Genomic DNA, 15,361 nt, shown 5'->3' with positions numbered 1-15,361 from the left:
TGCTTGTGTTTTTAAAATGTGCTTAGTTTTTATAGAAATGTACTGGATCACATGAAGTTCTCTGCTACTGCCTTTCTCACCCCCAATGATGTATTTGGGTTCATCTAGAAGCAGCAAGATATTTATTGTAGGCCCATGGGCATTTATGTTACAGGTGGCCCCAGCTTCTGTGTGTTGGCACTGTAGTAGCAAAAAAAGGGACACATTTCTTTGTATTTAAAAGTTGATTTTTAAAAGATTATCGAGTTGGGAACATCATATATCATTCCATAGGAGATACTGTTGGCTTTTTAGTATTTTCATAAATGAAGTTTATGCCCTGGTTGAACCCACATTTGTTACAGGGCTGATTTAGGATCCCAATTTGACTCCTTTTCTAACAGAATCTGAGAGAGAGAAGCAAATCCTTTAATAATACAGCAATTAGCAGAGGAAGGGCACCTTTTATTTGAAGTGCTTAATCAAAGTTGTTTAACAATCATCGTAAGACTCCCACAAAGTATATAGAGAGTAAGAGCAATTATTCCAAATTTCCTACTGGGGCCAACATTGAAGTCTAGCACCCTGAGTTTAGTGAATTAGTACTATTTTTAAAAAAAGAATTGACAGCCCCTGGATTCAGCTATGTTAAAAATTATGTCATGATAAAGTTTGTAAATGCTAGCTTTTACCCTAGGGTGAAAATTGGGAATTATAACAAAATAGTTTGGCAAATAAATATAAATTTCTGGGTGTGAAACTGTCATATTTTTCCAGTTATTTATGTGGTTTCAGGTAAAAGCTTTTGCTATTGTTTAGATGTGCTTTGTCCCTGTTCTGGAAATTGAAACAGGTAAAAGATGAAGAAAATATTTGCAAATCATACATCAGATAAGGGCCTCATATCCAAAATATATGAAAAACTCAAACTGTTCAATAACAAGAAATTAAATAACCCTATTAAAAAATGGACAAAGGGCCTGAACAGACATTTCTCAAAACAAGACATACAAATAGCCAACAGCAATATGAAAAAATGCTCAACATCACTAATCTTCAGGAAAATGTAAATGACAACCCCAATGAGATATCACTTCATACCTGTTAGAATGGTTATCCTCAAAAAGATGAAAGGTAAGTGTTGGTTAGGATGTGGAGAAAAGGGAACCATTGTACACTGTTGGTGGTAATGTAAATCGTATAGTAGAACCATTTTTGAAACCTATATGGAGGTTCCTCAAAAAAACTAAAAATAGAATTATCTTATGATCCAACAATCTTACTTCTGGGTATATATCCAAAGAATATCAAATCAATATGCCAAAGAGATACCTCATTCCCATGTTCATTGCTGTATTATTCACAATATAGTCAAGATATGGAAACAAAATAAGTGTCCATCAATAATGAATGGATTTAAAAAATTTGATATATATACATAATGGAATACTATTCAGCCTTAAAAAAAGAACGGACTTCTGTCATTCATGACAACATGCGTGAATCGAGAGGACACTATGCTGAGTGAAATAAGGTACAGAAAGGCAAATGTTGTGTGATCTCACTTACCTGGGGAATCTAAAAGAGAAACTCACAGAAGTAGGGAGTAGAATGGGAGTTACCAGAGGCTGAGGGGGGCGGGGGAGGGTGGGCAGGGAAGGGGGAATGTTGATCAAAGGATACAAAGTTTCAGTTACCCAGAGCAATAACTTCCAGTGATCTATTGTACAGCAAGGTGACTACAGTTAATAATAGTTTACTGTGTATTCCAAAATTACTAAAAAAGTAGATTTTACATGTTTTTGCCACAAAGAAATGAGGTGATAGGAATGTTAATTAGCCTGATTTGCTCTTTCCACAATGTATATATGTATTGAAACATCCCATTGCACCCTATAAATATATACAATTGTCATTTGTCAATTAAATTTCTTTTTTTTTTAAAGACCCATGATCATCCACTGGCCGGCTGTGCATTGGCCCTTGTCCTGCGGAGAATGTGCTCCGTCTCCATTTTCAAGCAATTTCCTCTACTCCACACCGGGAGCCGTTCTTATCACATTAGTCCCTTCCCAGGAGCAAAAGCAGCTGCTGCCTCGCTGCCCGGCGGAGCGGCCGGGCTCACGCGTCCTCGGGTGTCCGGCCAGTGCGGGCAGCGGGCAGCGCATCCGCTGACGTTCCGTCTCCTTCTGAGCCGGGACCTCCTGGCCACCGCGATCGGCGCCGTCTCCACGGGGACCTCCTGCCAGGACGCAGCGCGCACGCGCAGGAAGCAGGAATGACTCGGACGGGCTCTAGACCCAGCCACCTGCCTGCAAGCGGGGCCGCGGCCGAGCCTCCGTGCATATCCGGTCGCTGTCCGGCGCGGGCCGCGGGGCCTCGGATGCCTGTGTCCCAGCAGCAACGTGACCCGCACCCGAGAGCCCCGCCGGTGACCGAGCCTGCCCTGGTCGGCCGCGAGGGCGTGCGGGCGGCCACGGAGCAGCAGCTGGGGCTGGAAACGGGAGCTGCTATTTCAGCCCCAGGCAGGAGAGCACCTGGCTATGTTTGCGGGGGACTCACTCGTATGTCTGGGGACTCGTCCCCGCCTGAGCCTTCCCGCGCGCGCGCCCTGCAGTGCCCCGCTCGCATGCCTCCCACACGCCCCCCCGCGGGCAGCACTTCGGGCCTCAGGTTCTCTGCCATCCTTAGCAGTGCAGAGTGTTTCCACAAAGGTCCGAGAACCAGGCTAGAAACTCTTTCAAATGAGCCGCAGGGACCAGATGCCGCAGGCGCCCGAGTGGAAGCCCGTGGCCTCCACGGCAGTCCTTCTCCACTTCTGCCCACGACTCGAGTCCGTTGCTGCTGGCTGCGAACATCACCTGGCTGAGCTCCAATATTGGGATTAAAAAAAGGCCTTAGTTAAGTCTGGCAGGACAGCCAGGTCTGCTGTAAATTTGTTTAATATAGTTGCTGCCTCAGCATCCATTCTTAAGCCTGGCGTAAGTTGTCTGAAATGGATATCCAACCTAACCTCTGGCCCAGATAGAACTGCACGTTCCCGTGTGATGGTTTATGATATGGCCCTCTGGCTGACCCCAAACTCAGCACAGCCCACAGCTGCTAAACACAACAAACCCTGATGACTCACCAGAGACACGCAAATAAGTTCCCCACTTTGGGCCCCGCGTGGTGGCTCACGCCTGTAATCCTAGCACTCTGGGAGGCCCAGGCGGGAGGATTGCTCAAGGTCAGGAGTTTGAAACCAGCCTCAGCAAGAGTGAGACCCCGTCTCTACTAAAAATAGAAAGAAATTAATTGGCCAACTAAAAATATACAGAAAAAATTAGCTGGGCATGGTGGTGCAAGCCTGTAGTCCCAGCTACTCAGGAGGCTGAGGCAGGAGGGTCACTTGAGCCCAGGAGTCTGAGGTTGCTGTGAGCGAGGCTGACATCACGGCTGACCGCACGGCACTCTAGCAGGGGCAACAAAGCGAGACTCTGTCTCAAAAAAAAAAAAAAATCCCCACTCACTTTGTGCATATTTTCTTTAAACTTCTCTCTCTCCCTCCCTCCCTCCCTTGTACTCAGCTTTAAGTCTATTTCCTCCAAATGCCTTAGGTGAGGTCTGTCCCCAGGAACCTGCCTCGAGGCTTTTCCCTCCCCGTTCCAAAGCTCGGCAGGCAACCGTCCTGGCATCAAGTTTCATCATAGCCTTTTCCCACCCTTTTTTCTTACCAAAAATTGTGTTAGCCATTATGATCTGTGGGTCTCAGAGACAATCCTGCCCACTGCCAATCTGATCTAACTGCAAGGATTGGGTCATCATATGCCAAAAGTCAGAAATCCCACCCCAAATCAAGAATTACTAATTATTTCAGGGATATAATAATTAAGAAGCACAAAGCAGAGCAAGGAGAAACCCAGGATCTCTGATGGAGTTCCCCCGTCCTTTCTTGCCACATTGCTCCATTGTATCTACCCTAAGTGTTCAATTTAATGAACAAATTCAAAGAAAACACAGGCATGTAACCATCACTGATGGAAAGAATAGAACATTACCAGAACCCCAGAACCCTCCCTTGTGTCTTCTCAATCATCCCCTTCCTCCCCAGAGGTAACCATGATGCTGGCTTCCAACACTTAATTTTGACAGTTTTTGGACTTCATATAATTGCATATGGAATATATTCTTTTATGTGTGACTTCTTTACTGAATGCATTACTTTTGAGCTGTATCCATGTTGTGTGTAGCACGTGTCGTTCATTCACTTTTATCACTGTACAGTTATTTTATTCTCTGAATATATCACAGTTTATGTGTCTTTTTTGCTGTGGATGATCATTAGAGTTGTTTCAAATATTTGGATATTATTAAAAAAGCACTCTTGTAATTGTCTTTTGGTGTATGTGTATATGTTTTTTTATTGAGTATATATAATTTGGAGAGATATTCTAGTTCATATGATATACATAGGGTCAAATTTAGTTCACGCTAAGAAATGTTCCAAAGTTCTTGTTCCACTTTGCTCTTTCACCACCTAGGTCTGAGAGTTTAGGTGCTCTGCATTCTTGCCAACAATGGGCATTTGATTTTCTTCATTGTTTTACATAAATGAGTAATGCTTTTTACTAATTTATTTTCTCTCTCCCTTCACTGAAGTGGGAGAAATTTTAAGGAAGAATCTCTGACAAGATCATAGAGAATGGGAAAAAGTTGAAAACATTCCCTCTAAGAACTGGAACAGGATAAGGATGCCCACTGTCACCACTTCTATTCAACACAGTGTTGGAAGTCCTCGCCAGAGAAATCAAGCACGAGAAAGAAAAAAGGGCCATCCAAGTCAGGAAATAGGAAGTCAAACTATCCTTATTTGCTGATGATATCATCTTGTGTCTAGAAAACCCTAAAACTCCACCAAAAGACTCCTGGAATTGATAAATAAATTCAGCAAAGTCTCAGGTTACAAAATCAATGTATACACTTAACCAAAGAAGCAAAAGATCTCTGCAGGAGTACAAAACACTGATGAAAGAAATCGCAGACGACACACAGAAACAGACACTCCTTGCTCATGGACTGGTAGAATCAACGTTGTTGAAATGCTCATACCGATTGTTAAAATGGCAGATTAGCAGTGACCTCCTGGCCCGGTGCTCCCAGAGTGGGAGGTGAAGAACGTGGACAGCTACACATGGGGGATCGCTGTCCAGCGACCGCCACACCCACGCAGGCAGGGAGGGCAGCGTGGAGAAGAGTCGAAGTCCGGGACATTTTGAACTCTCCAGTATGCCGTGCTCGGTCTGTGTTGGTCAGAAGCCAAAGCCAAAATGCATTACTACGTATTTCCCAAATTTTTGGTGAGATGCTACTGCAAATAAAATCATGTGCTCGACAACTGGCAGTGGTACAAGTGTAGCACGTGTCTCTTAGACTTATGGGATGGATAATGGGCTCTGCTTTTTATTTCTCCTGACTACTCTGAATAACTTCATAACAGAATTTTGGGAATTCCATTTGTGGAATATTGTGTTTATTATATATGTGAGTATATTAATGATCCCTTAATAACTTAGATTAACTCTGTTTTGAATGTTGTGTAAATAAATTCATAAATATGGTTAGAAATCTCTAAAGTGTTACCTTTATCACCTGGTTAGAAAGAGGACTAAATGAGATTGTGCTGGACAGAGCATTTTACAAACTCTCCTGGACAATTCAACCTGGGCTTTCGTAACTGTTATTGTCATCATGTGACACCTACATGCTGCAATGAAAATATGTGTGTGTGTGTGTGTGTGTGTGTGTGTGTATGTGTATGTGTATGTGTGTGCGCAGTTTCTCTTTTTTTGTTTGTTTTTGAGACAGAATCTCACTCTGTTGCTCGGGCTAGAGTGCTGTGGCATCAGCCTTAGCTCACAGCAACCTAAATTTCTGAGCTCAAGGGATCCTCCTGCCTCAGCCTCCCTAGTAGCTGGGACTACAGGCATGCACCACCATGCCCGGCTAATTTTTTCTATATATTTTTAGTTGGCAAATTAATTTCTTTCTATTTTTAGTAGAGGATGGGGTCTCGCTCTTGCTCAGGCTGGTTTCAAACTCCTGAGTTTGAGCGATCCTCCCGCCTCAGCCTCCCAGAGTGCCAGGATTACAGGCGTGAGCCACCGCACATGGCCTCTCTTTCTTAAACTTGTTCTCTCTGGTGTAAACGATGAACATCAGAAACTGTAAGGCAAGCCATAACTCACATTCAAAAGAACTGCCGGTAGCTCTGTGTTCAACCTTCAAATTTAAAGCAATCTTACATTTGATCAGAGAGGAGATATGTGGTTGTGTATTACTCATCTCACCTTTCAAAAGCCAACTTCTTGCTGGAGAAAAGTTGCTGCTGAAGATAAAGTATATCTGAAATCAAATGAGAACCAGACTTCTGAGGCCTTGGAAAGAGAGAACGCAAGTCATGTGTATTTAAACTAATTTCTCCCAGTGGCAAGATTGAGGATGTAAAATTGCCCAAAGTACATAGCTAGTAAGCTGTAGGGCAAGATCCCAAACCAGGCCACCTGGCTCTAACAGTCGTTTCTGCACCTCTCTGCTGTGCCATTGTAGGTCAAGATGAATGCTGCAAGCTAAATTCCCACTGACCGTCTCTTGCTTGATAGACATTTTTAATCATCTCCTGCACTCACAATTGATTTTTTTATTTTTTTGCAGAAGATGCACATACTGGAAGACTTGCTTTTTTATTTTTTTTAATGTGTTCTGTCCTTCGTGGAAACATTCCTTTTTTATAAATCTCAGATGTGCCAATGTTTGCCATCCTGGGTATGCCTTTTTCTGTCTCGCTGAATGAATTTCAGCTTCTCCTCTTTTTCATTCTACACCATAGGCGGGTGGTTTAAGACTGGAGGCTCTGATTTGTTTGTGTTTACCTTTCTCAAAACTTCACTGTGAAATTTTAATATAATCATAACAATACAGAAGTCAATTCATATATAATGAGCTTTTGTAAGTAAAACTTGGAGTTAGGAAAGCATTTTGCAGAACATACGTTTTATTTTTTGAGATCTTTATTTCTTTGTATATTGCATTCTGTTAAAAAAAATGACAGAGGTCCCCTAAAGCCTTTCCTAGTCCTCATTAACCTTTTGTCCTCTAGGAGCCCCGTCTTTTCTAAACCAGAGCCAGGGGTCTACTTAGAAGCACTTAAGACCATTTTGTGATCCACATTCATTTGGTTCATGTCCTAGAATATTCTCATTTAAACTTGCAACAATTTATAAAGAGTATCAGAAATGGTATTTATTCTGACAACTATCAACCTAAAATACAAGTACACAGTGAATAATATCAATACTTTAACATAAGGAACTGCACATATATGTATATTCTGAGTGTGCTCACTTGTCATATAAGAAATCAATGCAGAAGCCAGAAAAGTATCTTTTAGCTAAATGAGCTCTTGGTGATTTTTTATTAAATCTTTCCACTTTAAGGGTTCACTCACCACCCAAAGTCTTAATATAACAATAGTACCAACACCATCTAATACCTAACAAATGTCATAAGATCAGGTATCAGAATAAATCTTGACCTAGACATATACTCTGTACACACCTATCTAATATTATTGGGCAGCAACATGAATTTTGCAGTTGGATGAATTTACCCCATTACCAATAAACTTATCATTCATTTAAAAATCATTTTTATTGAAATTCTTTTATAATATAACTGCTTCTCCCTTCTTTAAATTGAAAAGATAGATAATTTAAATCATAATATGACTTTTATTAAGAACATTCACCATTTTACTGTGCGGAACTTAAACCCTTTATCTGTTAGTCTATTCCTTTAATGTTAAACTCTCAATAATAACTTAGAGTATGCTTTAAAATAACTAGAATATAACAAAAGAGAATTAAAGTTGTAAATGGATTTAAAGTTGCTACTGGATCATCCTGGACGGTACAACCTAATCACATGAGTTCTTAAGAGTGGAGAAACTTTTCCCATTTTGGTGAGACAAGGACGAGACGACAGAAGAGAGATGACATAGGAAAAGTTCTGACCTACCGCTGCTGGCTTTGAAGAAGGAAGAAGGGGCCACGGGCGGAGGACTGTGGGCAGCTGCCAGAACCTGGAAGAGGCAAGGGAAGGGATTCTCCACTCCAGCTTCCAGACGAGAACACAGCCCTGCCCACACCTCGGTAATCGGCCCATGGGGACCTGCGTCAGCCCTGCCAAACTGCAAGATAATATTTGTATTGTTTAAGCCACTAAGTTTGTGGTAGTTTGTTATGGCAGCAACATAAAACTAATATAAGGATTCATGGGAAACCCTATGGCTTGGTCCTGAGACACTGGAAGGAATGAAAATTCTAGATGAAACAGGTTGGGGGCCAGTAAGATGGGAAAACAGGAGTTCAATTTTGGACTTGTTAGTTTATAAATTTCTACTAGTCATCCAAGTGGAAATGTCAAGTAGTTATAAATTGAATCTGGAGTTCGGGAGACCATATGGACTAGAGAAATAAATTCGGGAGTTTCTAGCCAATAGATGGTATTTAAAGACATGAGACTAGGCAAGATCACCACACTTTCTCACTGCATTTAGAAATCTCTTCCAGGCTATAATTTAAACTCTAAATTGTTTTTATTCCAACCACCCTGACTCTAGCCTCATCTAAATGAATTTAGCAGTTATATATATATATATATTTTTTTTTTTTTTTCTAGTGGTTTAAAAAGGCTAATAGCATGATCAAATTAAGGGTTGTAAATTTACATTTAATAGGGCCACCAAAGTTTCTTGACTATTTTAACTTACGCGTTGGAAATAATAATCTTCACCGGAATTAACAAACTAGTAATCCCTGATCAAGTATATCCATTGAGGGAAGAACTGCAAGGAGAAGTAAAAACGAGATGAAAGGAAATCGCGCCTATTGTGAGGAATGGTTAGGCAGGTATTTGCTCACTTATCCAAAAAACATCTACTAGGGGTGCAAGACTCTGGTATACAACGGTTGAGAAATGGTCCTTTACTTCTCTAAAATCAAATCCACAAGATAGTAGACAGGGGGAGAAAGGAGCTCATTTTATGGGGGCTTCAACATCTATGGTTAACAACATGAATGGAAAAATAGAAAGGGCTGAGATGGGATTTTGTGAGTTAGAAGCATAAAAAAAAAATCAATAAGGACCCCAAGACATGAAAGAGGAAAGAGCATGGATGTACTCTGATTTGGCATGGCATGGCTTCGACAGGGCGGTGATACACACAACAGAATACTGATGGCAGGGTGAGTAGAAAGTGGGAGAAGGATGAGATCCCACAGAGAGGGAGGCAATTGTGACAGTTATGGTTGGAGCCTGCTGGACAGAGACACGAGGACAAAAAGGAGGGCACAGATGCAGGAGAGATTTTAGAAGCGAAATTAGCAGAACAAGGGGTCTGATTGAGTATGGAGAGTAAGAGACAAAGAAAAGGATGATAGTGGGAAAGTATGGTTGGTATTTCTTGATGATGAGTCTAGCGAGGAACACAGAACAGAGTACTTAGATAAAAGAAGTGAGGCTTAGGTACATTAAGTAACTCCTCCAAGTCATGATTAGTTGACTTTAGAACCAGATGTAAACCAGCCATGTGGCTTGAGAGTAATGAGGGCACCATGACCTCTTGTGACGTTTAAGACTCTTACCACTTTGTCGCAGGAATAGAAAGCAGACCTACTGTCCTCAGATCTTCCACCATGGAGAAATTTGCCTTCACCCTTGAACTACTAGTGGGAGTTTCTCCTTGTAAAGTCTCCAAATAACTCATCCGAAATTAGTTGTTCTTTGTGTGGATGTATTTGTAATTTTAGCACCATTTATTTATTGAATAGCAGATTGTAGAAAAGCTTCATTATTTTGGTTTCAACTTCTAGAGAGATCCTACGTGGGAGGATAGTAAGATTGACAATATATGTAAGAGTAATACTTGGCTGTGAATAATCATTCTCTCCCTGACATCAGAAAACTTTGGGGTTTTGGCAGATTAAAAAAAAATCAACAAAAGCCAACACTACTCAGTCCCAGGTAAATTGTTAACAATCCAATGGGCGAAAGCTACTTTTGTCATCAATTTAGTTGAAACTATGAATTAGCTGAAAAATAAGCCTTTCTAAGCAATAGTTCTAATGTAGGAAGTTTGCTGAGCAACTTTTTACACACCTGCCATTTAGCACGATGGGGTGAGAGTTTAAGTAGTAATTCTAATTCTTAGGTAAACTCTGTGATGATTTTTCAGAATTCATAGTTCCTTGTTTTCTTTCATAATTTGTGTTTCTGATGTCAAATCCATTTTAGTACATTATGCTTTCTGTGCTGGGTAGGCAGTATTTTAATGAACTTTTAAATTTTGTCTCTGGCTCTAAGTGAATTGTCCAAAAGTATCTGGGCCCAAAGTGAATGTTTCTAATATGGGTTGATGTATTGATATTGATATGTTGATATATTGCCTGTGCCCGCTAGGGCAGTTTTTATATTTTACTGCATTTTAAATAGTTTTAACAGTCTTCTTTGTTTAATACTTCTTTGGCTTAGTCATGTTTTCATCACTTTTCAATTGTTTTTTTCTTTTACATCATATATTTATGTAGCTTCTTCATGAAGAAAGGTAAGGTATGTATGGGGGAATGGTTTTGTTGTTGATATTTCTGCAAAGTGTATAAATGTAACTATATGAGCAACACATTTGTTAATTGGGGCATTACTGTACCATGGACCACCTTTGCAGAAATACATAATTAATACCCAGTCCCTTAGTTTGACTATTATTGCTTGCAAAGGGAGAGTGAGCATTAATGAGCTAAAATTCTTCAACATCAATGACTGGAGATCATTTTTAATGAGTTTATCCCACACATTTTTAAAGCTAAATTGTTTGTCTTCAAATTCTTGAAATCATGTTGTTGACCACCCTCCGTGAGACACAGTGACCATGAATCAAACTAGCTTGTGGACCCTAGAGGAAAGCTATGGTTCAGTTACGTAATGAAGATGACGATGATGAGCACAAGGACAATGACTTAATATTAATAGTTAACATTTACCGTGAGCTATTGCGCGTCGGGCCCTGTGCTCACAGCTTGACTTAATCATCTCATTTTTGGTAGCAATCACATAATAACATGAGACAGTTTTGACTCCCATTTGCAGATGAGGAAACTGAAATTTGAGGTTTCATTAATTCTGAGACTAGAAGGCAATCAGTAAGCTGAGATCTGTATATCTGCAGGGTCTCTGTGTTCTTCTTCTTCTATAATTTAGGTATCACATGAGCAAGGTGACCCAAGGCCACCTGGGTGTGAAGTGGTAGGCGGAGTGCAAACCTGCGATGTCCGCCCCTGCAGTTCCAGCCGGAAGCCACTGCGCTATAGCATGTCCCTGGGACATAAAAACGACCTTCCACTGTGATGTTCCCTTCCTCCCCATGCTCTGAGTCTTCAGTGATGAGCTTCCACCAATCCTCAGGTAATCAAGGTCCAAAACTGGTGGGCAGCTTTTATTTAAAATCATTCAGAGACTGCACATTTTAAAAATAAAAGTCCCCCTTGTCCTTCTCAGAAATACTGGCTTTATCACCATCTTCTCTCATCCTCTTCATACTTCAAGTCAGGACAGATTTAAGCAGAAAGCCACCTCCCATGACCTCTTATTTTGTCTTTGTTTTCTAAAAATTACTACAGTGCACCCTTGTGTGAAAACAGACGACACTGTCTCTTTATTTAAGTCTTTCGAGAAAGTACAAGGAGCAAATGGATTTGATGCCATTTCATTCTGCAGGAGGAAAGGACTGTTGCCATTACTCTGTGATGACGCTGATGATAAAATCTAGATAGAGCCGGATCTATATTCCGTTAACATTTTTATTGCTACGCGCTCCCAATACAACAAACAGCATCAGTAGTGTACACTTTGATAAAAGGAAATTTTTAGCTTAGTAGAAAAGAAAGCTCAAAGGTGACAAGTATAACAAACATGTACATCTTTATGGGAGGTGTATGTGTGTGACCATCTTTCTCTATATTTCCCTGTGGACCAGACGTATGCACACGTGAGTAAACTAGAGAGAATTTTATTCTAGGGCAATTTTTAGGAAAAAAAAAAAAAGACTTCTAACTTAAGGCTCAGGGATTGTTTTACTATCTGGAATTAATCTAATTCATTTCATTTGACCTTCATAATTCTTGCACAAAGTAGCAGCAATTCTTAGAGGTATAGAGTCAATAGATTAAAAGCTGTAAGTTTCTGATGGTTAAAATGCAAACGTTCTTGTATATTCTGTGCTTTGAGAGGTTAACATATCTACATTTTAGTTTGCATAGTATATCTTTAGACAGCTCAGGTACTGACCTCAAAAACATTATGCTGATAGCATTTATCTTTCTTTTCCCTTTTACGTATAATTCACGAAAGATTTATCTCTTTCACAAACTTTTAAAAATGTTTCTAATTCACTACTTCATTAAATAGCTAGCTGAGTCCATACAATTTTATATTTCCTTGAAGGGGAACAAACTATCAACCTAATTTCAACTACTTTAAAAATGCAAAATGTTTTAATAACATCAAATTTGTTCAATTTTAGCTCTTTGAGTCGGGTACGGTATAGTTTGTTTAAATTTCTCCTCTATGCACAGAACAAAGCATGCATCTATAATTAAGTCTCTCTAGTTTACCAAAATATGTCATTGATATTAGTGTAAATATTTAGGACATAAAAATACTATCAAGGAAAAAAAATCAACTTTTAATAAATATCTTCGGTTCTGAATTCTATATACAAGTACTTTACACTACTCCCTGGAGACAGCATTTCTGGCTTTGCTGTGAGCAAGGTGATCACTGATATAAATTACTAGCACGTTATTGCAGTCAGATGCATTGTGGTTGTGAACATTTGAATATGAACCATGTAGAAAATAAATATCTCAACCATTGACAAATGCTTTCTTGATCCTGCCTCCAAAGCCCCAAAGCCCTATTATACTCGAATTTCAATTCTAGATTGATATTTTTCTCAGCTACCAACATACAAACAAGTCATCCCCAAACATTTTTCTTTGTGATTATTACAGTACATTCGGCATAACTGTTTGTATATATCAACAATGATAAAATAAAAAAAAATTACAACACAAGAACATAGAGCACCTCACTGGCACCTATTGAGGTTCTGGCAAAAGGGTTTCAGTTTAATCTTGCATGGGTTCATTAACTGTTCTTTGTTCCCCATGACCACAAGTATACTAAGATATTAATCCTCTTCTTTTTAATTATAAGACCAGAAGGCAATAGGTAAGCTGAAATCTGTATGTCTGCAGCTTCTCTGTTTTTTTTCTTTATCTATAATTTGGGTATCAGATTGTTGATTCAATAAAACTACATAAAAAAAAAACCTTTTGTATTGTCAGTAGCTGTGATTCTAACTTCTCGTTTGTAATATTCTGCTTTGAAAGTCAACTATGACATGTCAAATAAGGCAATACTCAATGACAGGCACCTAGAACATCCAGAAATGTAATATAGTAAACAATCATTTGAGAACACCTCTCTTAAAATAATACTGATTTCTGCAATATACAGTATTTACACGACAGCTGCAAATTTGCTCATACAATATTTCTAATATAGATAAATAGGAATACAAGTCTAAGAATTCTTTGCTCCATTTCCAAAATTTCTTGTTAAAGTGTAAACCATTGGTATCTCTTTATTTTTACTGTAACTTTTTAAAAACAAACAAACAAAAAATCAGCTGATATGCACAATTGGTTCCAGTCCCTTTTCTGCTTCAGAGAGTGACCGACGCACTTGGTAACGTAATTTTTCTCCTGGTGATAATCTTTGGTGCTTTCTTCCGATGAATTCTGGTAAACGAGTCAATGCAGAACAGTGGGAGGATGAAAGCAACTAGAAAGTGAACCAGCACTTTTGTTCTTCCACTGACAGATGAAACGAGTCGATGACTGCGCAGATTTCCACTTGCAACAAGCGCATGCACCGCGGGGAGAGGGAGCTGGCAGGTTCCCCCCTGATTTCCAGCTTTTTGGGTTCACTTTCTCATCTTTCCAAAGCAGATGATCTTATCGGATGTCTCTTGTCAAGAATCTGTTCGTCTCCCTTTGAGGTTCTTGCCTGAGAAGAAGCACCTATTGAATCCCTGACTGCCAGGAAGGAGGCGGCAGCCGTCTGGGGAGCTGGGTCGCGGTGGCCGCGCTGGGCGGGTGGGGAGGACGGCGCCCAGGCCAGCCCCCCAGTCCTGCTTCCTGCTGGCTGGGCTCGCCTCTGGGGTGAGCTAGCACCGTCGGGTCTACTGTCTGGCCTGAGAGCGGCGAATGCGTCTGGACCTCCCACGGAAGAGACGCTACTCAGAGATCTCCTCTCCGCACGGCCCTCTGGAGGAGGAGGAACCAAAGATGTTGGCATCACGAGAGACCCAGGGAGGTCACTAGGGTTGAAGATGACATCGTCGTGCATTTCCGCAGCTTCTAGGAGGTACGGCGGTGGCAGGGTGCCACTGCGCTTGCTGCACGACTCACAGCACAGCTTGTTATAGCCCGGGATGGAGCAGTACCGGGCCAGCACCTCCATCTGACAGAATATGGACTTGTCTCCCAAACATGGTTCATCTGCGAACATTAAAGGAAAACAAAGTAATCTGCACAAACATTACGTGGGAAGAAATAAGTGAAATCTGACATTGATGGGAGTTGTCCAGATGAGCCTTTGCATTAAAAACATGAACATTAGGATGAATTCACTGAAATAAGTAATTCTTTATCTACCACATCCTTGGGATGACCTCCATTTTATTATTACAACCAAGAGTCTCCAGATCTCCAAGGGTATTTTTCTTCCAAGTAGGAACATATATCTGATTTTAGAATGGGAAAATAGGATTTATTTAACCTTGTGGTTAAATTTTAGGACATGAAGGTTCATCTGTTTTGTTCTTTTATTGTATTATATTTCTGGCTTTCTCATAGAGTAATCATTTATTAAATTTAAATTTGAAATCAAAATAAATACCAAAGACCTATTAGAATAAAATAAACCTTAAAAATGTATTATCCAAAGAAAAATGAGAATATCATTTTGATCAAAAGAATAAACTCCAGCTTGAATATATTATAATAGCTTCATGTTTACCGTTGAATATTCTCATGTTATTTGTTATTTGAAGGTACAGATTTGTGTGAAGTGTGTCAATTTCTAAGAATTCATAGTTCTTAAATTTAATTTCATTGAATTGACAGCATTTCAAGTTTAAGGGCACTAAACACTCATAAAACACTTGATGCATGTATGTATACATATTATTTTTATTATTTTAAAATTTTATTGACTTCAG

The 15,361-nt window shown here is 40.0% G+C and overlaps 1 protein-coding gene across 1 annotated transcript in view; it reads right to left on the bottom strand.

Moving 5' to 3' along the window:
• Positions 1–10,192: 10,192 nt before the first annotated feature.
• ADAMTS3 (ADAM metallopeptidase with thrombospondin type 1 motif 3) overlaps positions 10,193–15,361 on the bottom strand; it is a 211,352-nt gene continuing 206,183 nt past the window's right edge. The window contains exon 22 of the mRNA XM_012745054.3: positions 10,193–14,639. Within this exon, the coding sequence (XP_012600508.3) occupies positions 14,071–14,639 (569 nt within the window). The 3' untranslated portion in view covers positions 10,193–14,070. The remainder of the gene's footprint in view (positions 14,640–15,361) is intronic.

Source organism: Microcebus murinus, chromosome 26 (assembly GCF_040939455.1).
Source record: "Microcebus murinus isolate Inina chromosome 26, M.murinus_Inina_mat1.0, whole genome shotgun sequence".
Lineage (NCBI taxonomy): Eukaryota > Metazoa > Chordata > Mammalia > Primates > Cheirogaleidae > Microcebus > Microcebus murinus.
This window is presented reverse-complemented; position numbering and strand designations above follow the sequence as displayed.